At 50.7% G+C, this 27752-nt stretch overlaps 1 protein-coding gene across 1 annotated transcript; it reads left to right on the top strand.

Annotated features, from left to right (window-relative positions):
* On the top strand, window positions 1–27516 carry LOC149370917 (uncharacterized). Its single transcript, XM_089578839.1, has 3 exons — window positions 1–399; window positions 21304–21597; window positions 24601–27516. The coding sequence occupies exons 1-3, from the start codon at window positions 1–3 to the stop codon at window positions 27220–27222; spliced, it is 3315 nt and encodes a 1104-aa protein (XP_089434965.1). The 3' UTR covers window positions 27223–27516.
* The last annotated feature ends 236 nt before the right edge of the window (window positions 27517–27752 follow it).

Genomic DNA, 27752 nt, shown 5'->3' with positions numbered 1-27752 from the left:
ATGAGAGGCACCACCGGAGGATCGGCCGCCGGAGGAAACGCGCGCCGCACTGGGTCAGGCCCAGAAACCCCGCAGCTGCGGCGTCGTGTCGGCCGGCTTCTGAGCAGCCCCTGTCACCACCGACGCCGTCGGAGGAGGAGAGCCTTTTTCACCGGCCGCAGCGGGGCCTGCCAGGGGAGACTGAGGACTGGGTTCGACGGAGACGCGTGCGCTGCTGTCTCTCGCTTTGCTCCTTCACGACTCTTCACACTCTTGACTCCTCCGCCCGCCAAGGAGGCGCCGGTACATCACCGTGTGCCTGCGCCGCTGCTGAGGTCCCTGCTTCTTCTTCGTCGCACTGTGCCGGGACCGCGGGACTTCTACGCGCCGCTTGGCCCACCCCTAGCCCCCCGTGGACAAGTGTGCGCGATCGCTTGACAGGATGCATCAGGTGAGGATAATCCGTCCGGGAGTACAATGTCGGTGGGCTCTGCGGCCGAAGATTGAGTGGTTATGTCTTTGTCATCGTGATTGTCCGCTCGCGTTATATATACACTGTAAGTACATAAGGGGAAGTTCCTATATGAAAGAGAACACATTAGCAGCATTCAAACAATGATTTCTCGATAAGCATGAACGGGAAGCACACTTTTATATTTGTTCCAAATGGTTTTCCTCTGAATTGATAATGCCTATTCGAATTCGTTCTTGTGTGGAAACTGACTGTTCCCATTAATATTGGAGCTCCTTGTAAGGGCGCAGATGCTTCTCTTGGAAACTGTTTTCAGCGTTTGAATTCATGCGTCTGGTTCTGAACGAATAGCGCGAGTGGATGAGCTTCAAGAGCGCGTTTTCGAGAAGAAGCAACTTGCTGGTCCTAAGCAAGTTCATGCCTCCGTGAGCTCCGTCGCGGACAAAGAGGGGCGGATAGAGGGACGCCCAGCGTCATTCGCAAATATGAATTCAGCCATTGCATAATGGCACATAAGAATGCCCATTTAGATGCGAGTGAGAGGTGTGCCGTTGTTCCCTCCCTCAGAATTCAACAGTCCGGCGAAAGCCTTTGTTTCAGATGGGGACAATGCAGAGCTGTCGACGCAATCCGGAATTAAGCGCGTGGCCCGTATTTCAGCCATCCACTTGCATACCTGTTATTTCATTGCGCTAGCGACAGCAAGAAAAGAAGCGACTTGAAGTACCCCTCCCACTCGGAGCACAAGGGAAGCATTTAGGTCTCTCAGTACGACTGCGCGGAACGCTGACCACCTCTCAACAAGAAAACACCGCTTTCAGTCCATCGCCGGACGGGTCACTGGCTTCTCAGCCGTCGCATGCCGACCCTAACCGAACGTGACAGGCGCTCATTTCGCGCGCACACAGGGTCGGCCCCTCATCGCGCACAACTCTCGATTGACGAGGGAGAGAGAGAGGAAATAGAAATGGGCAGAAAAAGAAAGAGCAGGAGGCGCTGGCTCGCCAGCCACAGCGGCTGTACGCAGCGGGATCGAACCGTGACCGGCGGAGAAGCCGTGACCCAGGCGATTGACGTGCCTTCTTCTTCGGTGGCAAAGCAGCAGCCTTGCCCTTGGCACACTGCTCCCGCGACGCGGCTGCGTGAGAGAAGAGCGCGCCGGATAGAGGTCACGGCGCGTGAGAGCCGGATACCAAGCCGATAGCGGCACGACGCGTTTCGGCGTCTCCCCTGTCTGTCTGTCTGTGTACGCTGAGTGTTTATAGCGGTTCGCCTACTTATCCCTTTTTTTACTTGTGCTTCTTCTACGTTCTGCTTTCCATAATGAACGGGAGCGAGTGGCGAGGGCGGAAAACAAAAGAACGGCAGGGAATTAGTAGTGCTTAGGCGTTGCGTCATTTGCGTAAGGAGCCGAGCGATTGGTGCGTAAACGTGTCGGAAAGAAAGAGATGAAATTGAAAGATAAACGTGTTTCTGGAGGGAACAATCGACAGGAAACTCTTTCTCCCACCCTCTATCGTTGGAGGACCAGCGTGCGGGATTGAATGCAAACGACGAAGAAGCGGGAGAAGCCTTTGTCTCTGTCCTACACGCGCAGCGCAGGAGTATATTTAGGGGCGATGAGATTCGAGGAGGTATCGCCTGGCCACTCTGCTCTTTCTGTGTAGTAGCACTCGAGGTTTCGAGCCAGAGAAAGAAAAACAAAAATGAAATATTTATGCAGGGCTGTTCCATCCAGGCCATTACATACACTATGAAGCCTCGATCGTATGTTGAAGCAATGGGCGCGTTTGCAACCAACAATAACTCTTCAAAATTTTAGGGTTGATTTAGCGCCTCGCTTGATGTGTTTCAATGGTGTTGACATGGTGGACTCCCACATACTAGGAATTTAGTGTTCTCAAAACGGTACGCCTCAGCCTGGTGCCTTCATCAACCACTACAGTATGTTTCCCGTCGTGCACGTCACTATAGGCAGCCGTGCATCCGCAATGTATAATAACAGGAAAGTCGGATTGATACCTCTATTCAAACTGAGGAACGCAACTAGGCCTCGTGAGTTTACATTCTTCTATCGTGCAGTGCAGTACAAATGACGAAACAGATCAGCGCTCACACCAGCGACCTCGGTCGCAGTTTTAGTAGACAGTGCTGCGATAAACAAGTAGAAAAACGAATACAGTACATACTTTGATCTCTCCCGAAGGGTGTCTTGGAGTCGACGATGATCTAGCAAAACGTGTACCATGTTTTACGAGCGCGATTAGCATAAATTAAAGAAAGTTCTTGTGTACGAGCGAATGCGATGCGGTTATTCTGTCGATACTACATTGTACGCGCTCCTTTGTTGTAAGCCAGTCTGCATTGTGCCACCAGGCATGTACAGAGTGAAAAACATGTCTAGAACAACCGAACTGTGTGTTGCGCAGCTCCCAAAATCCGCTGCGACAAGGAAGGCAAGAAATGATGATGAAATTATATCAGTTTAACTGCACATGACTATATCCGGACCATTTTTAACCACATGTTGTCGCTAGATATCGCTTGTTGAACCCGAAACACGCCCAGAACATGTTCTAGAGAAAGGTTTTGCCCTCTGTACCACCGTGCCTCTGGAAAGATTCCGGCTTTAACTAGCTCCCTCTAAGTTTTCCGTACGTCAGGGTTTGCTCGTCGAAGAACTCCTGCCATAAATATAGCGTCAGAAGAAACAAGTTGTGCCTAATCTAGTTCTTTCACTGAGATTTTTTTTTTCTCCAGCTACGAACCAAGGAACATTGGAATATTATTTAGCGGTAGAGTTGCCTTCTTGTGAATTCAGTAATATCAGTGGAAAGCGGTCATATATGGTGGTTGTTCTCTGGCGGAAGGGTTCATGAACACATTAAAGAACCACAAACGAACATGTATTTAGAAGTTTTTTTAGGGGCCTTCCAATTCTTACTCTTCACTGGCGCCCTCTCCATTTCTTGGCGCAATGAAAATACCTCACGGAGCTGCAAGCGCATATTGAAATCAAGCGCACAAACCAAACCTTGCCTCTTCGGGAACTTGCACATTTCAGGAGCAAATGCTTTAAAGCTTAGAATAACAATCAACAGAACATATGTGTGGGTGACCCTGTAAAGAGAACCAGAGTGATATTTCTTGAAAGCGTTTTTCGCGCACATCTAGAAAAAAAAAACAACCTCAACTCATGGTCGCCATTAACAGCGTAACTAAATTCTTTATTGTCGAAATACCTCTAGGTTACCTCTGCTCTTAAGGCTCCTCAAACATACTCGCAGGTGCTCATTGTATCCGCGATGCATTAGGCAACATGGTTCAGAGTCGTTTACATATTGGTTTGCCGCGATTACGCATGTCATTATGTATATTCCGTTTAGTTGTTTTATCTTCATGCCAGGGATTCGCTCCCGACTACGAATTTCAGGCGTCCGGCTCGTGCACGCGGTGCAGGCACAAAGTATAAGCACGTATCTGCCAGAATAAGCGCGCCCCTGATGATGCGCTACGCCAGGTGTTACGGAAAGAATCGTGCAGTTGCGCATCGTTTATGCTTAATAATATCTCAAGGACGTCTGCGTGTGCTGCTCAAAGGTGCGGCCTGCATCATTTGAAAGCTATGTTTGCACATTTAGCGAAGCACCAAGCCACTCTTCATACCCCTCTAATGCTGTATCCTGAGAGCTCCTGGGTGTAATGAATGTTTACAGGGATTCCTGAAGAAAGTTAGGTCTCAGGGACTTCTTTGTACCAAGGTAACCCGTAGTACTCAATGAGGCCAAGTGGAGAAGAAGAGTAGTTCACTTCAAGTCATCTTGGGGCTACGCATTGATAAAAATTTCGATGCGCATGTTTCCTCTAGCCTCTCGTGTTATACCTAAGCGCTCCTTCCATCCAAGCTGAATCCGAGATTCCAAGCTCTTTCGGATCGCCAGTGCGCGCTACGGTCATGCACATGAAGGATAAGACACGCAATGTCAGGAACACTGATACACACATCTGCACACGAATTTCACAGGTTCTTGTTTACGTTCTTGTTCGCTGCCTTTTCAATTTCTTCATGAGCGCACAGCAATACACCACCGCCACAGAAGAAGAAGGCATCCAGCGACGCTAAGAAAGGCCCCCCGAGATCCCGCGTCATATATCAACGCCACCAGGCCCAGCGCGCCCCCGCGCGCGCCGAGGAAAAACAAATCGAGGTCAGGCGTTAATTGCGCTAGACTTTTGCCGCCGGCGATGTGAGAGGAATCCGTGTGCTGTCTGGACGCTCGAGAAAGAGGAAAAAATATAGAAAAGAGCGACGCTAGCAAACTGGGCAGAAAGGGGCGCAAGAGCCCGGTTCACGAAAAGAGAGCCGGATTCGGGTTTGTTTCTGCTCCACGCGCCTGAAGCTCGTCGACGTATGCGCAGTTCTGAAGAGTTTTGTCTGGACGCTCCGACGAACACGCGGCGCGGTCTTTAGCGCGTGTCCGCCGCTGCCAGCTACAAGCTCCGTGGAGAAAAACGCAGACAGGTAGCACGTTATGTGCCTGCTCAACTGGTGCCCAGAAAAGGTGCTGGCAATTCGGAATACAGCGAGTAATCTCTCGGTAACATCGTCGGATAGCACGCCAGGTAAGGAACCGTCTTTGCAGGATATAAGAATAAGTAATGCAAGAGCTTTGCAGATGATGAGTTAACATGAAGAGTTAATGATGATGAGTTAACATGGTGAGTTAATGTTTGAGGCGCAGATGATGAGTTAGCATGAAAAGACACAGGAAATCGGTGCATAGTTTGCCGGGTACTGTACCCTTCGTTGTCGGAAAGCAACGGAGGAAAATGAAGAATCAAGGTTGGCGATTAATGACGATGAATCTTGAATACAACACAGAACTCAGGGAAAAGCGCGGGCCCGCTGAAATTTTAGTCTCACATTCTCCCAAATCGGTACGTGTTCATGGCGTCGTGCCTACGTAGTGATATGGCGTGCTCCCGTCACAGCTTTGTAGTCCGTACCCAGCATCACTTCGACGCGTTTGAGTGCCCATGGGCCGGTTCATTGCCCTGATTGTCTGAGGCGAACACCTTTACATTCAACAAAACATTTGTCGATGCTTCAGTTCATACGCAGTTCCAAGCACGCGCAAGGAGAGTAAGCTTTAGTGGCGCGCGGTCCCGATTCAGCGCTCGGGTTCTGAGCCTCCATGGCCTTTTCCACCAGGGGATGGACAGACTTTCAAACTTTGCAAGCAAGCAGAATTACAGACTCGTGACGCTGACCTGCGACTCCGATACGACGCGTTCTCATAGCTTGGTGGCTAATGTTTGCATCAGCGTGGTATTGCTTCGTACAAATAATGCAACATCAGAGCGGCTGCAGTCTGCGTCGGGCACCAACACAGAAAAGGCGGCTTTTTCTCATTGTACATGCCGCAGTGACCATTGTGCCAACAGATCTCTCCAACCTGGGTGTCGCCATAACGTTGCTGGCTGGACCTATGTGGGCACCTGGCATTCAGCGTTCACAGCAGTCCAGAGCCCAATATGGCGACGCCCAAGTGGGAAAGATCTAGAGCGGACACTCGATGCATATCATCAGACAGTGCCGCGCATCTTCACCTCCTCTTTGTAAACACTGGGTCCTGGCCCGAGCACAACTTTTCTCTTTTAATTGCGGAAAGTAGTTGTTCAGTGTCTGTAAAACGCGTTCATTTGCGGCAAGTCTTCCGATGATGCGCTGCCTGAAACGCTCCCGGTCGCTTGGTTCTTCGAGCTGTTTAGAAGCAGCCATCAGCGCTTGACAATATACGTGCAACAGTTACGACGCCAGCTAAGAGAGCTACGGAGTCACGGAGTTAGGAGAGACAGAGGATTCGAAGAGGCCTCGATGATTTGAAAAGATTCGCGTCAAGCTCGCGAAAATCACTCCATGTCTGTGGCTACACAGGAACAAGACTTGACTCCTCGCCATTCCGATGGGGAAATTTCCGCTATGGGCGTTTATGGCCCTTGTGTTTCCTCCGGCCAAGGAACTTTCTAAATGGAGACAAGTGTTCTGTTTTCTGCCTTCTCTTCTTTTTGAGAAGAGGAAGCGAGGGGCTATGTCTTCCTTTGGAAACTATCGCCGCTGCCGATTTTAGCTCAATGCATTTGGCCAGTTTTACACCGGATTGTGGTTGCATTTTTCCTGGGCTCCGCCTAGAGCTTCCCTTGCAAAGTACACGCCCTATAAGTGCCTTTCCATCCGGCAATAGAAAGGCGTACGCTTAGAAAGTGCCATCCGTTCGCAAGAGACTAAGTGCACGATTATTTCCCACGAGATACTGATGATGCACGTATAGTACGCACCACAAGACATGCGCACGTTTCGTTATCGCCAAAAAGCAAAGTGACTAGCGGAAGACTGCTCCCTTCCGTCCTCTAAAAGGCGAAGCATGCCGGCACTTCGAGGAAGCTAAAACGGTTCTTTATTTCGGATCGCATCTGACAAGGAGCTTGGTAACCGAGGTGCGGATCATCAACTTTTAAAATCTCGCTTTGGCGTGACCGCACGTACTTCGAAAAGAAAAATAAATAAAACGGGGCGCGTGAAATCGCTCTCGCGAGCGAACGGCCGGGACGAATTCGAGCCAATAAGCCCTTTCCTCGGCTGAGCACGTGCGGAGCACACAGCACGCTTCACTGAGGAGGGGAGGAAAAAAAGTTCGAGCACGCAAGCCCGCACGGAAGACAGCCAGTGCTGCACCAGGGCGAGCAATGCGGACGTATGGTAAGAGAGAAAAACGACCGCTTCCTCAACGCGGTGGCTTTGTTCACCGCGCCCTGCATGCATATACGGCGTGCGTGCGTGCGCGTGCGTGCATCGGATGTGGAAGCCCAATATAGTTGTCACGGAAGTCTGTCCAGCCGTGCAAGAGCACGTACGTTCAACGAGCCCTTCCCTCGCAAAATGTTTTGTCTGCACCGCCACCTCCGCTGTTGTTGCTTGGCGGGAACCTTGAGCGTGCAGTTTTTTCCTCCGCTCTCGATACGTACTTTAAGCGGCGAGACCGCGAAAGCACAAACGCGAGTATACACGGACGCTCCAGCGACTGCAGCGCCACTATCACGTCGCGTGACTTGGACCAGTCTTTGTTCGAGGAAGAACTGTCGGTATAACGAGAAGCTCGTTGGGCTTAGAGACATCTGGAGGCAGGCTGGATAACATACAAGTCGTGGCGACACTGCATGCGACACTCGCTCTGAGCGGGGCGCGATGCCCCTGACAGGATTGAGGAAGGAGCGTGGCGGTCCTGGCACTGACCGTGATGACAGCGCCTGCCGGTATTGTTTGCTCGCCCGCAGTGTGTACATGTCCTTTAAGGAGGCGTAATCTGGGGCGACCGCGTTGGACAGTGTGTCTGCGGAGAGCTTGTCGAGATGGGTGTCTGTCGCCGGTGTGCTTTGCGTTGGAGCGGGAAAGTAAATCGTGAGAGTGGGCTCCGCAGTGGAAAACTTTTTGCGTTTGTGACCGCACTGAGTTGGACAGCCCGAGTATGTGCGGGACTGGCCGTGGTTTGATGTGCCGCGAATAGCGTGCTGATGTTGAGTGTTTGCTGGATACAGGCGGAAATATAGCTTTTGCGATTTCTACCGCCAATCGGTCAGCCGTAGCGTCGCTTAATGTAAAAAGAAAAGAAACATCACCGTTCATGACACTGTTAAGGGTCCTTCCTGTGTGATGCGAGTGTCCAGAAATAGAGAGCTTTTTAGCTGTCGTTATCCATACTCGTCACTCAGTTCAGTGGCACAGAAAGAAGCCGCGAAGCCTGCCTTCGAGATACATCCCGTTCTCGCTCTGGAAAGCGCTTTTTTCTTCTGGGTCACGTGACACCTCGAGGTTGCTGTACTGAGGATCATATACAGCGTAGTGCAAAGGAGTTTTTTTTTCTTTTAGGGGGGCGGGGGGGGGGGGGGGAGCTTGGCAAATTTCTACATAACTATACTCTAAATTTGCTTTTATCTGAGGCGCATATACATCACAGTACCGCTCGTGAAGCCCTATCGGCTGCAGCGCCTAGATTCCAAGTGAACTATCTTCAAGAGTACTCTTGCCGGTGATGCCAATCAAAAGGATTTGACCATTTTTCGCATTTTCACATGTACACGAGAAGAAAAATGTATCTTAACCAGCATTCCCACGTCTTATACTGCTAATGACATGTGAGGAGCATGAGTCGGCGGCTACACTATGCATCGCTCGCTTTATGGTGATCCCAGTGAGAAACGCAGCAGCAAGCACCGTTTGGTTGAGTGCATCAGTGATATTTGGAGAACAAATGCGATTCGGTTTGAACAGCACACGGTGTCTCTCTCCATGTAGCACTACCTCATCAGTCCCATGCGAAGCCCATTGCTCGTCACGAAAACGTGACTGACAGCTGCTGGAAAGCCTCTCAGGAACTCTTCACGCAAACGTTGCCCCTAACCGTGCGAAGGTAGTGCGCTGAGAGGCACACGGGTCTGAACGCTGGACGATCAAGTTCCCGCACGTGCACAAGCCGGACCACACTGGCGTATACGATATACACTTGAATAGCACGGGTTTTTACTTTATCAGCTCCAGCCTACAACCCTGCTGCCACTGAAATGCAAGCTGTAACGGGGGCCAGAAAATTAGGAGCCGAATTGCCGAAGCTTTTCGCGCATGAGAACGGTACGTGATTGGTCCCTTAATAGAACGCTTTTTAATTAGGCTGCATGACGGCTGTGGCGATTGCAGAAGAGCAATTTTCAGAAACTTTTATGAGAAACTGTACAAGGAATCTTCATAAGAAACAGTTGTAGTAAAGTGCATTAGAAACCTTCGTAGAAACTGTTTCGTACGGATAAGAAACTTTTCTTTTACGTGCAAAACGCTTTAACAGTTCGGCCATTGACCTTCTTGCGCTCTCTGTAGCACGTGCGTCAAAAAATTGGGACCAGTTAAGGGTAGCACGTCTACTGTGCAGCATTTATGTTTATAGTGGTGCTTTTTGAGAGCGGCAGCGGTCACATCACATGGACATACAGAGCTCGACATGGAGCCAGATTATGCATAAACTGACATTGTTTTATTTACTTTGCTAACTTACCAGAAACTACACTGCACTGTTCGGGAATCGTGATTTAAGCGTTTTCAAGAACGGTCCGGCAAACCTTAGCTGCAACGTGCGCTGGCTGGCTAAAGCGTTCTTTCTGCGGCGTCCAAAACGCTGTTGCCGTAATAGCGTGACTCTCGCAGTCGAAAAATAACAAAAGAAAAAAATAATAATAAAATAAACACGGAGCGACTGTGGCATCCACCGTTCCTACAGACTGCGACGTGAGCACCGACTCGCCGTTACATTTTTCAGCGGCAAAAAGAAAGCAAACAAAAGCAGAAACAGAGGCGAGACGCACGCTGCTCTCGACCGGCATCGTCGTCGGGCTCGGCTTTAATGCCTCAGGCGTGGACAAAAAGAACGCCGTTTCGCTTTGACGCAACCGAAAGCGACTCAGTTTAGAAAGAAAGAAAGCGAAGAAAGAAGACAACAAAGAAAGAGAGCGAAGCTAGACCCGCTTCTTCTTCACAGTTGACGTCTCCCAGCTCGCGGAGCCAGCGGGCGGCGAGTGACTCTGCTCCGTGCAGATGGGAAAAAAGGCCGGGGCGAAAGCGAGGACCGCGGCGCGGCGTTCCCATCGAGTTTAATACGCCGTTTTTCTTCGGAACGACCTGGAGCTACGGCGTCGTCCGTCGACGACGAACGAGGCAATTTTCGGGACACGGCGGCGCGCAGAGGCGGCGGCGGTGACGCTGTATAAGCTGTTCGGTCTTCGGCTCGGCTGGGCCTGACAGCGCGGCGAATCGGTGCCACGTGCTGCTCGGCGGCACAACGGAGAAAGGAACAGCGACACCTCGTCGCGTGCCTCCGGGATCAGAGCGCCCTACTTCGGACAGGGCGACCAACCACTCTTATCTGCCGCGTGGAGGAGGAGAGGTCGCCCATCTTTCTCTTATTTCTCAACTACTCACGCAGTTTGTGTTTGTTACAAAGTTTGTGCTTTGCGCGCGAGCCTATGCGACTATTACCTGCACGTATTTGCGGACAGTGAGCGCTAGTCACGAATGGATGAGGCTGGACCGGCCACGCCCCCCTCCTAGGGGCTTCTCTCTGCGTGTCGGGCATCAGAAGGCACCGCGGCGCAGACCCACCTGGCGGGAGTGGCGATGGAATGACTACATCGAAGCTGTCACGAATTGCAACTCGCAACGAGACCGCGAGGAAAAGGATGGGAGTTGTCGTTGGTGTCCGGGTACCGGTGCTGGATGGATAGAGATGTGTACGGACCTGTGAGGTGCACAGCTGGAGCGATAAGAAAAAAGCGAAGAAGTGAATTGGCGGATAAGTGGATACGAAGGACGCTATGCGAACAACGCGGAACTTCTGAGGATGTTAGGTGTCTGCACACTCTTCGCAGTCTTCGCTTTGAGCTTTTCCTTTCTTCTTTGCTCCTGATCGAGTCAGCCACTGGTGGAGTACGCGGACCAACACGAAAGGCGGCTTTCTAGGCTGTTCTTAATCCTGAAGCACGCGCGCATGCTATGCGGGTGCAATGGAAAGATGAATAGCCACGCACAATGAGCACGTGCATGCGTTACTGTTAGCCACAGTTGTTAAATGTTTTACATGGGCTCATGGGCAGCCCCTAAAAACTGCACAGCTCTGGTCGGCGGGACGCAACTTTCTTCAGCTCAAGAAGGAAATGTTTCTACTGTCGCGACCAGTTGTATCGCTATTACGGCCTTCTCAAACAGCGAAGGTGTTCTACTTACGTTTTCAACCGGCACGTGGGTAGCAATGCAAAAAAGAAAAAAATATTGTTCACTAACAGCTTCGGGCTTTGAAGACGATCGAGTGCTCCTGCATGCGTAAACTAAAACTGCAAGGGTAAAAAAACAAAAATTGGATGGGGAGACTTAAGCTCCGTCTGGAGGGTATGGCACGATAGCGTATTGCGTTAATTCCCATATATGCAGAAGTTCATTCTCAATGCATTCATAGATCCCTGGGTGTCCTCATGCCCCTCCTGGCGCAGTGGTGCAGCGGTTAAGCGATGCGTCACTGCCCTGCGATGGCAGGTGCTGCCCCCGGTGGGGCTTCTGCGACCCAGGTTGTTCTTCCCGAGCGACCAATCGTTAATTTAACTGCCACCTACCGCGGTGGGCAGTTTGCTCACAATCCGGTGGCCACGCTGTGACGACGCTGCAAGGTCACGTGACCAAGGTGCCGCACCTGTCTCCTAGGTTGCTCTCTGGGGACCACCTGCCAGTGTTGTGCTCGTGATTTTTCCCTCACAACGCCAACACCCACAGCAACGACGCCAACAACGCCGACACCGGATTTTCTGGACGAAGGGGCATTTCACACTATCGCGTTAGAAGAAAAATATTCAAAAGGAAAATAGATGTCAGGTTGCGAAGGACTCTAAACGCCGCCGGACTCTACGGGGTGCCTAATGTCATGCCCCTTCGGGTTGATGCTCGGTTTGAGGTCGCTCTTCAAGGCGAGAGGGACAGCGCATCGGGCGCTTATCCTAAGACCACGGCTACACCTCGCGTGATGCAGACGTTGCAACTCGACTGACGGGGCTATGAATAGTCGCGGAGCTTTTTCGGTTCCCAGGGCGAGTAACCAGGTGGAAACGAAAGGCGCTTCGCGTTTCTCGTTCTTGGCTTAGCCGACCGCGGTGGCGCCGGGGCACAGGTGATGCGTGAAGATCTCTTAGAAGAGAGAGAGAGAGAGTGGGGGAGACGGACAGGCCTCGCACGAGCGCCGATGAAAGGAAAACACAAGCGCAGCCCTGTTTTGTGTGGGCCCCCCGTTCCCACCCTAGATTCGGGGCCTGGGTTGCCGGCGCGTGCACGAGAACTCCTTGAAGGGCACCAACGAGCAGTTCTGAATCTCTATATTTGCCCAGTTACACGACTACATAAGCCAACTCTCAGCAGTTGTCGGACAGGGAATATGTGGGGGAGGACCGCGCTAGACGAAGGGCTTTGTTCTCTTGGAGCAGTGATGTATGCCAAGAAGAAAATCAACCTGCTTGTAGCTCTCTCATTCAGTTTCACAGCAAAATCTCTGTACCTATCCGAATTTAACTCTGGCTTTATGTCGAGGCGTACAAAGAAAAGCCTCCTTTATAGAAGCACTACGCCATCGAAGAAGAAATGCATGAGTCACTTTGCTTCTGTAAGGCCCACAGCACAGATTTTCTGGTTATGCGTGACCTTTGTGACAGTATGGTGAACTGACACAAGAAGTTTCGCACAACATGAGTTGCTCTTGGTGATTCTGGCATTCTCTCTCGTGTCTAGCTTTGCTTCTGAATCTACTTACCTGAGTTTGCCAGAGGCCTTTTCTCTCTCTTTCTCTTTTTAGCACGCATGCATCAGTACTGGGAAGCGACAAAAAAATCAGAAGCAGAGTAGGATCAACATATAGACGGTTTCATTAAAAGCCATGCACGTGCAGCTGCAGATCTTTGGGCAAACAATAAGAATCCCTGGCCGCATGAAGACTTCATCATCAACCATAGTATCAACGCAAAGTTCTAAGAAACTTACTCAGCGGGTTCTCCACAATAAGTCCACAATATGAGTGCCGTCTCGTGGCCGGTTTCTTTGGAGTTGGCATCTAAAACCAAAGAAATTATAGAGCTTATGGCCTCCGTTGACGCAAGCGCCAAACACGCACACATAAAAAAACGCCGGTTTTTTTATGTTTCCGAAAGGCCGAGGGTAAAGGTCCTAATGAACGTTTTGCTGGTGAATCCCACCTTTGCTTGGGGGCTAATTAAGCTATATTTAGCGAGTTATTTTTCAGTTTGACTTCGGCATGTGTTAGCCGCGCACTGGAAGTCCACATCTGCGAGACACAGCCTAGTTGTCATGGATCACTGACATTGTTTCACAAAACAACTGCTTTCGTCCTCCGATGAGATGTTGCGGATTCAAGCACGCGCCTTCCAGTTTCCGCTAATCACAAAGAAAGGAAAAGCAGCTGGTCTCGCAAAAGGGGCTGTCAGAGTTACAAAGCACACCTTGCAGAGAAGACGAGACCCACACAAAAATGAGTGCTCGCTGTCCGAACCCGTCCATTTATTGTCTAAGGTTGTGCGCATAGACCTCCTAACATTAGCACAGAGCCTCCTTCTTTCTATTTCTGAACAAGAGGAGCTTCAATCTCGCGAAATACAGAGCCCGCTGAGTAGGCATAAACACTATACTTCTGTACCTGACATCACGCTTTGATCCACATGGACCATAGATACCGCCATTGACTTCTGGGCTCTCCTCTACAACAGCGACAAAAACCCAGTTGTTCTCGGGTCAGACATAGGCATTACCTCAGTTCTGCAGGTATCATTCTTTCCTGTTGCCCATTGCGTCCTCAGATACGCCAAAGCGACCAAAGCCAAAGGATCTCCCATCGCACGCCGTGACATGCGTTGATGCTATAGGCGGCCGCACTCCAAGAGTAGCGGATGCGTCGTCCCTCTTGGACGATAAGCTGAGACACACCGCTTTTTTTTTTTTTTTTGTAAGGAGAAAGCTGTGCGACAAGGGCGCGAAGTGGAGCTGTCCTCTCACGTACGTGCGAGTACGTGCGTGCACCACGAGGAAGGCAACAGAGAGCCTTTATCACGTGTTTCACGAAAGGATGGTGATGCTGATGGAGGCTTCACACGACCTCTTTCCGCGTAGCCTGGCGCTGAAAGAGCACTCTGCCTGATGCATATACACGAATTCCTTAATAAAAGGTTCGTATGTAACGCTCAAATTGAAAAGAAGTTGACGTGCTTACTTTGTGTATCGAATACAAATGGGACGATATTGGTGTTAAAAGTTTTGCCTGGAATTCTGCAGCTGTCGCATTTGTGGGAAGGAAAAAAATCACTGTTCCGGCAGGTGGCATATGGAGCCAGAAGGACCGTCTACAGTTCGCGCATTTCTGAAACTCGCAACCTAAGATATCTGTCTGATTTTGACGCCTTTCTCTGAGATGCTGACTGGTGCTCTTAGTACTACGGTTTTTTTAATTGGATACAGACGTCCGTCCCCATGCCATGGTCTCTACTTTCACAGGGTTGGACAGGTCTGGTTAGACGACATCCATTTCCGGGTGGCATAGGGGCTTTAGTCCGCTCACTCTTTTTGCGTTGCTGTTTGTCTCGTAGCCTATGACTAAGGAAGTGAACATGTCTTTAGAGTCCGCGCCGACATTTTGATGTTGTTTTAGTCTCTTCGTATCACGTGTGGTTAACCGGAAAGTCTCCTGAACATTTTGGAGGCGAGGAGTCCTCGCTGGGAATCCAGAAGTCAAACGTGCTTGCCACTACAAAAATAGAATAGACGATGCAATCTAGGGCAAGTTCGCGACGCTGGACTAGTACGCTCTGGCGTTCAAAGGCACGTAGCAAAGTGCTGTACCTAAGGAACTGGTTAACCACCTTTAGATGGCAATGCCGATGGTGGCACCTAATGCACGTGGTCTCTTCCCTATCGTAGCCGGCACTAAAGAAGATACACATCACCGCGATTTGTGCTGTCCACGCAATGAGTGCAACCGTAGTACGGCGTGAGCTCGTTGAATACTCTCAGTAGAGAGTTATCGCGAATCTGGACATCTATCAAGCAACACACGATTACAGGGCACAATTCGCTACACCCGTTTTCCCCTGTAGCCGACACCAATGTGGTTTTCTGCCACGCTTTCGCGAGGCACGCGAGACTCGCAGCGAAAACACCGCTGAAGAGGTGAGACGTAACCGCTCTCCCACAGCGGCCCACTCGTCTGCGTATGAGCGTCTGCATACTCTTCCAGAGAAACTGCAAGGGCAGCGTAATTAGGTGGCTCATCCACTATGGAACCCCCGCCTCCTTCCACACATATAGACACACTCACAAAAATCCGGCCACGGTTTCGGCCTATGGGCTCGTTTCTGAGCTGGAATGCTACCCGACCGGACGGCCGGCCGAGAAAAGCATAAAGAGACAAAGAAAGAGGCGAAGATTAAGAAAGCGCGCGTCGGACCCGAAGCACAAGGGAGGAATCGCTGCTGCCGCTGCAGGAAGAAGTGTGTCAAGATCGGGCCCGTCTGGTGGGGAGGGATGGGGCGCAGTTTTTCCTGCTCGCGCAGCCCCTTACGTGTGCGCCGGACTGAGCTCCTCGGCAGCAGTCACCGCCGGGCGCGCGGGCAGACACACGCGGGTGCAGCGCCCTACGGGCGGGGCACTTGGCTGGCTTCGGCGGTGCCGCCGTGTCTCTGGAATCTCGGTCACCCTCCGAGCCAATATTGGCATGCCTGCGCGGGTCTTGCCCCGAAACCTCGGTCGGTCCCCATCCCCTCCCCATGCTCTCTCGAATTAGTGTTCCGAGGCATACATGCCTTGTACCACTCAGACCATAGTTTTGTCAACGCGAAGCACAAAAGATGCTTTAACAGGCGCTGTGCGAGTCCCACAATGTCGCTTAGAGTCGTTTGGCCGGCGGGAACGTTGTTTTCCATTGATCTGCACCAACGCGCACGATGAGAGAACTTCACAATGTATGAAGTAATGAGGTACAGCTTTTGTCGAAAGTGAAGAATCCAAGGCATTTACTTCTGGGCCATGCTGTGCGGCTAATTATGCATAGCCAGAGTTCAGTTTCTTTGAAGGAGAGAGCAGCTCTCGTGCTCACGTCTCCGAAAGTCGGGGCTTTCAAGGGATACAATAAGGGCTCCCACTGAGCGCTTTATCCCCAAACCCGTTTGGACTCCTTAATTTTGAAAAGGGCTACACATGAAGAACCTCGTGATGCACGTTTGCTACGTGTACCTTGCGACGATGTGTGACACAGCTATTGCTGTTCCCGCTTCATGCATGCCAACTGACCGACATGGGCATAAATTCACACACACAAAGTTGTTCACGCCAGAAGAGGAGTGCCTTTTCGTAGAGCTTAAAATTTCGTGCATGAAGCACCAATATCCCCCGATTATCATTAAAAAATAAAAGGAGGTAGAGTGAACCTTGGCGGCTCGACATGTTAATCACTTCAACTGCCCTTTTCTCTACGAAGTGCGAATTCTACGTCATGAGGTTTCAGAACGGGGTGGATCAGATGCATGCATTTAATGGTGAACGAAACTCTGAGTTTCACGTCATAGAAAATTCTCATGGGTCCCATTGGCAAGGAACGTGGAATCTGTAAAGCAGTTTTACACGACATAAGGGAAAGACTGACAGGAACGATACACAAGGGGAGCGCCGCAATGGTCAAAACTGAGCTGTTTTGCTTTGATTCGGACATAAGTGTTATCTTTTTTTGCTAGCGTAAGCACCGTCGGTCCAGTCGTTAGCTCTGTCGTATTAGTGCGACTCTACTGAAGAGTCTCGTGTTGACCTTCTGTCTGATAACAATGTGCTATGAGAACATATGGGCCACGGAGTTGGCGCTGTACACTTGTTGTTTTGTTGCCTCTGAAGCGATTGCACATACACACGGTAGGGGACTGGCCAGGATTTGGTGCAGATCCAAACGGGAGAAAAATTCATCCAGACTTATCTCAAGCGGCCCATAAATAAAACTTGAGGAAGCTGGGAAAACGAATAAAGAATTCTGAAGAGATTGGAATCAAAATCGAGGAAACAAAGAGGTGAGGGTTAAGATAAATTAATTAAAAAGAAATAATCGTAATTAAATAATTTTTCAGAGAAAAGTAAAGGGAAAGAAGACAGAAATGTTCCCGATCTCGATAACATACCTGTGAAGAAGCTCACACACCAGCTTAAGGGCATGCCCTTTGACGGTTGCACCGAAGGAGAGGAGGATGGGAAGTGTAAACGGCAGCCCTAACTGAGCGAGGGGAATTTGCAAATACCTAATTCTCTGCCGTGCAAACCGCCAGCAGGAGAGGATGAAATGGTCTAAGGATTCAGCGTGCCCGCATGACGCACATAGATTCGACGGCGTGATCCCAGAACGGCGTAAATAGATTAAGACCAGGAAACCTGCAGCGCAACAGCGTCATGGAAGCCTCATATTGCCTTGAAGCACGCGAACGAACGTTCCATGGTAATTTTAAGTGTTCATAGTCCGCCACAGCAAGGATGGGCTCATGGCTCAGGTTCTGGTGTAATTCGAAACGTTCATAACGGGACGTAGTCAGCAGGCTAAGGTTTGGAATGACGTGGGAAACAAGCCCGTTGATGGCTGATTTCGCTAAGTAATCGGCCATCGAATTTGAAGTAATGCCATAGTGCCTTGGAATCCACTGAAAACGCCCTTCTTGCACATGAAGTGGCACAATGTACATCAGGGATCGGTACAAGCGACTAGTTCCCGTACTTTCAAGCGCTGCCAAGACGGAGGGACAGTCCGATAGAATGATTACTTGATAAATATAGCGGGAAGCTTTTCGAAGGGTCAAACCAATGGTGAGAAATCCGGCAGAAAAATTGGCGAATAATCTCGGACCAGGACAGAGTAACTCCCATCTAGTGCGTTGAAATAAACACTTGCTGCTACTTTTTCACCGTGTTGAGAGGCATCTATTAAAATAACTGCATATCTCGGATACTGGAACAGATGTTCTTCCAGGAAACCGTTTAGCACATTGGCAGTCAAGTTCTTTGCATATTGCGGCAGCGTATGGTCGAAGCAAACAGCTGGAGCGGCCTGCACATTTCTGAACTTGCACGTACCTAAGCGAGACTTCAATTATAGATAACAGGTACTTTGCAAATACAAATCTTCGCGGTAAATAGACTGGAAGTGTTTTTTTTTTCTTTTTCTGAGTGGGAGGAGTTGGTCAAAATCAATTTACAACATTCAAACCCAACAACAAGCATTTTACACGCACATCCATAAGGGTAAGTCCTCACCCACAACGGAACTCCATGTTGTAGACGCCTTTCGTACCAGTGTGGGAGGTCTCACATGCATGATCCACTTTTTTAAACTATATTTTTTCCAAAAATTGCTTTCCTGGTAAAATATTTCTCTATTGCCCCCCCCCCCCCCCCCCCCCACTCCCCAATCTTTCTCTCTCTTTCAATCCTCTTTTCAGCTTTCTCTTCTATTGAAAGCTGCAGCAACTCAATAGTATTTATGGGCGAAGTTACTTTCCTCAGAAGAACTGTGCGAGTTTCAGTTTCGAATATCCGACATGCAACCACAGGATGACAGCGCAGAGGCAAAGGGTTTCTCCTGGTCAGTTGAAGTTATCGTCACTGCGCGATTTTTATACAAGCAATGAAATTAAGAGAGCCTTCAGATAGTCCACACAGAATCGCCAGTGAATTGGCTGAGTGAACGTCCATCGGTGTATACCAGGTTGCTACCCCATGTGGTGGCGCTCAGCTAACTACACGTCTGTTCACATGTACTGCGCTACTTACTTGGTGTTCTCTACGAAAAGCATTAAATAATAATTCCCGAAGCGCGCCCAGGCGGCCGGAACTCGATGGAGGCTTAACGCAAACTCAATCTATAAACGCGCGAGTGTTTTGCGATGTCAGCGCGAGTTAATTCCTCATAGCTTGTGTGCAAGTATAAGGCGTTAAACTCCACATACCATACCATACCTACCATACCCATACCATACCATACCATACCATACCATACCATACCATACCATACCATACCATACCATACCATACCATACCATACCATACCAAACCTGCCATACCATACCATACCATACCATACCATACCATACCATACCATACCATACCATACCATACCACACCATACCATACCCCGTGTACTGTGCGATTCCAGTGCATGTTAAAGAACCCCAGGTGGTCGAAATTTCCGGAGCCCTCCACTACGGCGTCTCTCATAGCCTTAGTCGCTTTGGGACGTTAAACCCCATAAACCAAACCAACCATACCATACCATACCGTATAACCTAAAACGCCATACCGTGCACCATGTCTGACCACACCATACCATACGATGCCTTACCAGACATACCATACATACGCCATACCATACGCCATGCCAGACTATACCATGACTTACCAAGCCATATCATACTATACCTTACATATGGCATAGCATACGTCATGTCAGACCATACCATACCATACCATACCATACCGTGAATGAAGTAATCGATCACATCGTAAATCAACCGGTTACCAGGAGCGGTGCCTCAATGACTACTGAGCACAAACAAGTTTGCGGATTCGACCTCAGCCACTGAGGCCGCATTTTAATGACGGCGAAATAAAAAAAAAGGCGGCCGTATTCTGCGTTGCTGCGCACGTTGAAGAACCAAAGGTATCCTAAATTTATCGGGAACCCTCCACTACGGCGTTTCGCATAGCCCACAGTGTTTTGGAATCAAATGGAGAGACTACGAAGGCAATTTCAAATGTTTGGAATGTTTATCTGAGTATTTATTTTCTTATCTTCGATTATATGATCGGTGGTCACTTATGCTAACGGAGTGGATACCAAGAGTATGGAAATATAGTAAGGGGCGGAAGAAAGGGAGAGAGAATGGACGAGTATAGGAAGCTTATCGGAATATGATTGCTGTAGCTGGCGCAGGGTAGAGTTAGCTTATTTTGAGAGTCCTTGGTACTGCAAAGGGCGCAACTGTGCCGATGAAGCCCCTGTTTAGGATGGTAATTTAGTTTCAATAAAATCTGCAAGAAAGCCTTATGTGGGGATTGGAGCAAAAAGTTCCCGGCGGACAGCTTAACCGGGCCCGAAAACCCGTCACAGCAGCGTGAGCCGTGGGCGTACAGGAAAACGGAGAAACCGCTTTTGGAATAGCTGGCTTACGTTTTGGAGAACAGACAAGAGACTTCAGGATTTAAAGAAAGGAAATAAACGTAACATCCTTTCCGAAACTGAGCTGCAGTGAGGAACACTATCATGACGATGAGCAAAAGAAAAAGAAGAGAGAGAACCAATGAAACGACATAAAAAAGGATGACATTATCTGAAACTGCAGTGCGGATCACATGAATTCTCTATTTGTTTCCAAATGGTTTCTCCAACCTCTAGACCGCCTTCACTATTGTTCATGCGCTTTCGGGCGCATTTTTTAAGGTTAAAAACGATGTGAATGAGGCGGTTTGCTTATTTCTCCGAGTTTTCAGCGCGACTGCTGGCGCCATTTATTTACCTACAGTATTGACATTTATACTGTATTCTTCTTGAATTATCTAGCAGCAAGGGTAGCTGTCTAAGCCAAAATGTCAGGGGATTTATTATTACGCGTGAGCGAGCGCCGATGGAGTCCACAGCTGTCTTCTCCAATGGAGTGTTCGATAAACGAATGGAAGTTTTGGAGCGCTTCCGATGGAGCTGGCATTTTCTTACAGAGTGGTTTCTTCTACAACGTAGTGTTTTCTTCAGTGCAATAATGAACTCTAGATTAGCTCCTCGCTCTACAGTATGCATCGGAATTCAGTTTCATCATAATATGGTAATGATGTTGTCGATTGCAGTATACAGTGCAGCTATGTCGATTGCAGTATAAAGGAATGCAATAAATTGCCAATTTAACTGCAGCCAAACTATCCCTGCAAATTGCTTCGTCGCGTCTGCTCGCCCGACTACCTGCTGTGCCTTGATTCCTGCAGCATTTACCGTCTCTTCACGTTTCCTCCCTTACCGTAAGGGGACATGGTAATTTTCTTTTCAGCAGCACATGCCCTGCCCATGCCAATTTCCTCTTCTCGAGTTGAGCTAGTATGTTATAAACCCATGTTTCTTTCTCTAACCCACTGCAGTTCAGTTCGGTGCCCATCTTGGTGGACACTTCAACTCTCCTCTTGTCCTTGTCCTCAACCGCAGTTACCGGCGCTGTTGGCGGCGCTGTGGCTGCTGGCGGCCCTGGTGGCCGCCGGTGGCGACAAGACCGCGAAGTCGGCCGCCCCCGCCGCTCAGGGGGCGACCCGCTCCCGCCGCGGTGCCATGGACGAGCTGCAGTCGCAGATCCGCTGGGAGTACGGCGGCTGGCGGCCCATCATGCCCGGAAGCCCCTTCTTCTTCGTGAAGACCAGCCGCGCCGTGGCGCTGGACGGCAGCGCGTCGGCGCATGCGCCTGTCCGGATGCGCGCGCCGATTGGCCTCAGGGAGGACTCCAAGGTATATATGCGCGCCTCGACCTTGAACCCAACTCTTTCAACTTGAACCCGACTCTTTCACCATGAACCGATCTCTTTCACCTTGAAGCCAACTCTTTCACCACGAACCCATCTCTTTCACCTTGAAGCCAACTCTTTCACCTTGAAGCCAACTCTTTCACCTTGAACCCGACTCTTTCACCATGAACCCACCTCTTTCACCTTGAAGCCAACTCTTTCACCTTGAACCCGACTCTTCCACCTTGAAGCCAACTTTTTCACCTTGAACCCGACTCTTTCACCTTGAACCCGACTCTTTCACCACGAACCCATCTCTTTCACCTTGAAGCCAACTCTTTTACCTTGAACCCGACTCTTTCACCACGAACCCATCTTTTTCACCTTGAACCCGACTCTTTCACCTTGAACCCGACTCTTTCACCAAGAACCCGACTCTTTCACCTTGAAGCCAACTCTTTCACCTTGAACCCGACTCTTTCACCATGAACCCATCTCGTTCACCTTGAAACCAACCCTTTCACCTTGAACCCAACTCTTTCACCTCGAAGCTATCTCTTTCACCATGAAACCAACTCTTTCACCTTGAACCCGACTCTTTCTGCCCCGTGAACAGCCGACTTATCAGTTGGTCGCTTAGTCCACCATCATGGTGCCGTGGTGCCATGGTGGTGTACCACGCACAGCACATGTTTCAAGCTTATTTGATTCGTTTATCATGACCTGCTCTCATGGGCCCTTTGGAAGCTATGCTTCGGCCGCCATCATGGCGTTCGTGATGTCGACCGCAAGCCCTCAAGCATAATTTTGTCCAGCATCATGGTGCCCATGACATCATGGCGCCTTGAATACATGATGGTGGGCCACGCATGGCACATCCACTGTACAGTCGTCCACACGCCTGTCTAGAGCACTCGAAAGGCGCGCTGGGGAGTACATTTCCGTCATTTACGAGAGGCCTAGGGCTCGAAACAAGACCTTACCGTGCATGCACTTTGACATATGAATCGAGTTTTAATTCCTGACGTATTGAAAACTCATATCTGGCCTGTAGTTCAGCAGCCACTGTCATAAAAACTCGAGAGCGCGCCGTTAGAGCGCTGTAAAGCAAGTGCACATGTGTGGACGACTGTACACTTCAGATCAGCTATATAGGTAACGATAAGCAGATTAGATGAGCCAGCAAACACGCTTTGTGATTCTGGCTCTACCAGCATGGCGGTCGCTATGACGTCGGCTGTTTGTACATAGCCAAAGCGTATCAGCGGATGTCATTACGTACGCATGGCTATCACTCTGCTCACTATTGTCTTATCAGCGCAAAGTGCGGTCATTGCCAGAGTACACGGTCAGGTGTGCGCACATGCGGCAAGCTCACGTCGCGGTGAGCTCCGCGCATTGTCTAAAGAAGCATAATCCTGTATGACCCTTTCTGAAGCTCACATAAAGCCACAGCATTAAAACAGTGGGAAAATATTATTTTCATACAGCAAAATGATATTCGTTAACTTCTGCTTCGATGCAGCTACATCCCTCCTCCCCCTCACATAAAATAAAAAAACACAGTTTCCCTTTGCAGCTGTACAGCTGCGCTGAAGTGGGTGTTAAAAAAAAGCTATTAAAAATCATCTTTCGGAAGGCAGTGGTGATGGTGCTCGGCTGCTGATCCCAAAGACGCGGGTTCGATCCCGGCCGCGGTGTCCGCATTTCTATGGAGGCGAAATGCAAGGACCCGTGTGCTGTGCGATGTAAGTGCACGTTAAAGAAACCCAGGCGGTTGAAATTATCTATCTACACTACGGCGTCCCTCGTAACCTTAGTTGCTTTGGGACGTTAAGCCCCTTACATCTTGCCGGAGGACTGCTCTAAAGCTATTGGTGTAACTATTGTTTCACAGGGGCTATACATACATGCTCAGACGCAAAGTAACAGGCGTCAGTACATTGACGCCATGAGCATATATAGGCCAGTCTCTCACTCTTGTCACCTGCAACACATTCGTTGTCTTGAGTAGGCAAAAAGAATCGTGCCTCGCAGAGGCACTATAGGGGCACGTACGCACGCGTATGGGCTCGCCTCGTTTCTTGCTTTTCGGTCTTGCATTCGTATTCAACAAAAAAACGCTGCTTTCCGTTTTGAATTCTAGGCTGGTCACGCGTCCGCCATCTTTTCTTTTCCTTTTTGCTCTCTCTCTCCTTTTTGCCTGCCATGCAGACAAGCCTGGTTGCCCCACTCGAGCGTTTTACACGGAAACTCCGGCACCGACGCAGACTAGCAAGCACGCGTATCAACTGGTTGCGCACCGAGCGCAGCGCTTCCTCTCTCCGAGCGCAAAATTTTCGTGACGGAAGCCAGCGTGAGTGGCCTGTAGAAAAGCGAGCGTGAGCATCGTGTCCTGGGTTAAAAAGTGTGGCTGGAGGCTGGAGCTAGACGCACGCATAACGGAGGCGCCGACATATGTCCCCACCGGCCCTGCTTAACGGCGCAAAAGAGAGCGACGACACGCTCAGGTAGCCGAGTGCTTCTGCGTGTTGGTGGCTGTCGTCACGGTGACAAAATTCGGGCACCTCTTTGCACAGTGCGCCGCAGGAACGCTTCCTGGTGTCCAGCAACAGTGCGACGGCGGCACGACCTGAAAATGAGCGGCGCCTACGGCACACACGCGTACGCCGGAAATGCGGTGCGCGGAGACCCGTCCGCCCATTCGTGACAAAGTAGAGCTGGGTCGGAGGGGGCCCAGATTAGCAGCGGCCGCCTTTTCACCTCAATATAAACGTCCCCGCATTTCCGGGCCGTCATTAACGCCGTCAATACGTAATTTGATAACAGCGGGCAATTGGCAATGTATGACCTAAAAATGTGAAAATTACGCTTTATTTTTTTCTTTCCGTGCTGTTGGTGTGCAACTCCTGGAAAAAATAGGGACCGTGCTTATGCCATGGCCCGTAAATTATAGCCAAACGTCGTCTTGTACGTTACTTTTTTTAACCACGAAAACCATTCGCAGGAGGACCTGAAGGCAGAGGCTTCCAGTGCGTTGGAAAGAGTCGCCGAGTCGCAGTCGATAGCTCGCCAGGTCCCGATGGGCCTCCCAGCTATCAGCGGCGGAGCTGGCTGCTGCGATTTCCAGCCCGTGCTGTACGTCAAGCATCAGTCGAACTCCGGTCCTGTGGGCAAAGGTTCGAACCCGGCCTGGTACGCCGCGAGGCCCGAGACCAACCTGGCGGGAGACGACGACGAGGACGTCTACCAGAAGGACGCCGCCAAGCCCGAAGGGGAAGACATGAAGTCGAGTGGCTCGCAGATCGTGCACGGAAGTCCCATAGGAGACGAGAGACCCCAACTGCCGCACCAGCTTCTTCAGGATGCTCCAGAAGGCCACGGGCCATCGCCATTGGGGCTCGAGAGTGTGCTCAGCAAACTGCCGGTCTCTATTCAACCCGTTCTTCAGGGCCAGGGAGAGCACATCATGTCGGCACTGTCCGGTCTGGACGGCAGCATCCAGCCGTCCAACCTCGAACAGCTACTCCAGCACGTGCACGCGTCCGGCGGAGTGGCGCCGGACGTGGAACGTCTCATTGCTGCCATGGTGAACTCAGCTCAGGGAGCACAGGGTCACGGCCCTGAACTGCAAGTGCACGATGCCCACGAGGAGACAGTGCCAGGCCTGCCCCCTGGCGTCCCGCTCGCCCACCCGGGTCCCGGAGGTCAGTACGGTGAGCACCCGACGGCGCCGCCATACATCCCACGCCCCGACAAGAATATTTTCCGCTGGTACCCCAAGCCGAGGGCTACAGCGCCGCCGCCACACAAGCCGACTTATAAGGATGCACCCAAGAAGACTGGAGGGATGAATATGCAGGGCAAGAACTTCCAGCTAGGCGGCGGAGGCATGAATACCGAGCAGGTCCTTGTGCAGAACGCCCTGCACGCTATGCAGAATGTGCAACACCAAGTTATGGGCGCCACACCCGTCCACTTGGCCGTAGTTCACGGTCCCATCTTGGGAGGAAACGGCGGCCACGCACCCCACGCAAGCCCGCTGCAGCAGCTCGAAGCTCCACCGTTGGCTCACCATTTCATGGGCTTGGATGCTGACGTCGCCCACGCAGACAGCCAGCAGCACTTTGTTACTGCCCGGCCTCACGATGCTCCCAGCTACGACAGGCAAGCGCCGAGGAGGCCTCCACAGCCTCTGCCGCCGCCTCCACCACCTCCGCCGCCACACCAGCAGCATCCTCCTCCGCTGAATCCAGAACAGCACCACCAGCCACCGCCGCAACACCAACAGTACAACCAGAATCCAGTGCATCCACAACATCAGCAGCACCAGCAGCATCCAGTCCCTTATCCAGGATACCAGGAGCACACTATCAGCGCCGAAATAGTTCGAGGACGACCGCAGGGTGACTACGATCCAAGGCAGCCTCCAAGAATCCACGTTGAAGACGTTCCAGCCGACGTCCTAGCTACGGGTATCCATCCGAGCGGCCATCCAATACGCGTGGATGGTATCAACCTCAACATCATCACACCATCGCACCACGAACCTCCGCCTTTCCCTCCTAGACAACTTCCGGCTACAACATCTGCCCCATCTCCAGCCCCTGTGTTCACCCACTACCATAGGCCTGAAGACGTAGCGAGCGCACCTTTCTTCCAGCATCAGCACCACCAAGACCCCGCTCACGACAGTCACCAACAAAGCGATTACAACGCCACTGGCGACGCTAACAGAAACAAGAACCATTATTATGACCACACCGTTTATCATCATGATAATCGCAAACAGGAAAGCCAGAACCATGGAGATCCTGTCTACCAGGAAAGCCAGAAGGAGGGGCACCTTCAAGAAAAGGCTCCAGAGGAAGATAGTAGGGAACACTCAAGGGAAGAGTCAGGCCACAACTCGGACTCCGAAACAGAGGAAAGTGACTACGACCAATACACGGATGAAGTTACAGAGACCACTGCTCCCGACGCAAAACCGACCAGCGAGACACCTCATCAAGAACAGAAGGAGAAGACCAGTCAGAGAGGAGCGATTCATTTCCATCCGATACGCACGCAGGCCGCCCAGAAGGAAGAAGAAGAAAAAGCCCAACTCTATCACGCTTACTACGCTCCGGCGCAACACAAGCCGCCTCCAGGTTACGTGCGGATGACCGTGGAGGAATTCAACAGGCTCTTCAAGGACGCCGAAATCCAGTTCATCGGTTCCGAAAGCGACCTCAACAAGAAACTGTCAGGGAAGACAACGCAAAGCAAGGTCCAGTATTCGCAGGCGGAAGACAAGGATTCTCAGACATCGACTGTCAAGATTGAAACGGTCGGATCTCAAGCAGAAGACAAGAAGAAAGTGGCGGTAAAGACATCCGTGTCCGTGAGCACGAGTACGAGTACGGGCGACAAGCACACCTACCATTCCTTCATCCAGCCGAGGGAGAACTCTGGTCGAGCAGTCAGCGACTCTGTACTGGCCAACCTGCAAGCCACAACGCGCAAGTCTTTCAAGACGACCACGAACAAGCCCACCACAACAGAGAACAAGGACAGCTCCAATTCGCCCCCTAACCTGTTCGGTGCGAGGCTGAAAATGCCCAGGACACAACAAAAAAGCCAGTCTTGATCCGGGTAGACACGAATGACATAGGCCCTTCTACACTGCGAAACAAAAAATAGCCAGCCTGCCAGGCCGGTTTTGTCGCCTTGTACAACGCTGCGTACAAGACCGCAAGTACAACACCAACAAGGCAACGAAGAGTTCACTCTTAGATGAAAGAAGATAGTGAACTTAACACAACGCCAACAGGGAGGTGATGCTGTATCCACGATTCGATGAAACGCGCCGCGAAGGCCGTTTATTGTTAATGCGCAACTTTAAAATCGAGAAGAAATTAGAAAAAATATGGAGAGGTTTGAAGTTACCCTCACTTGCAGTCGGTCCAGCGAGACACCGCCACAGGAACGCCGAACGAAGCAGCACGCATGAAACGGTAAGGCACATGAAACACGAAGATACGCGCAGCAACAGCATCACCGGTGCCGTTGGCTCTCAGCGTGGGACGAATGACCAATTCGCGTGTGCGTACGTGTGTGTTTGCGTGTGTTTCTTGTGATTCCCTACCATCAGCATTAGTCTGCGTGAATGTATTATAG

The sequence above is a fragment of the Amblyomma mixtum genome, chromosome 1, assembly GCF_055824585.1.
Source record: "Amblyomma mixtum isolate Tamu chromosome 1, ASM5582458v1, whole genome shotgun sequence".
NCBI classification, from domain to species: Eukaryota; Metazoa; Arthropoda; class Arachnida; order Ixodida; family Ixodidae; genus Amblyomma; species Amblyomma mixtum.
Note: the sequence above shows the minus strand (reverse complement) of the source record. Positions and strands in the feature narration are given on the sequence as shown.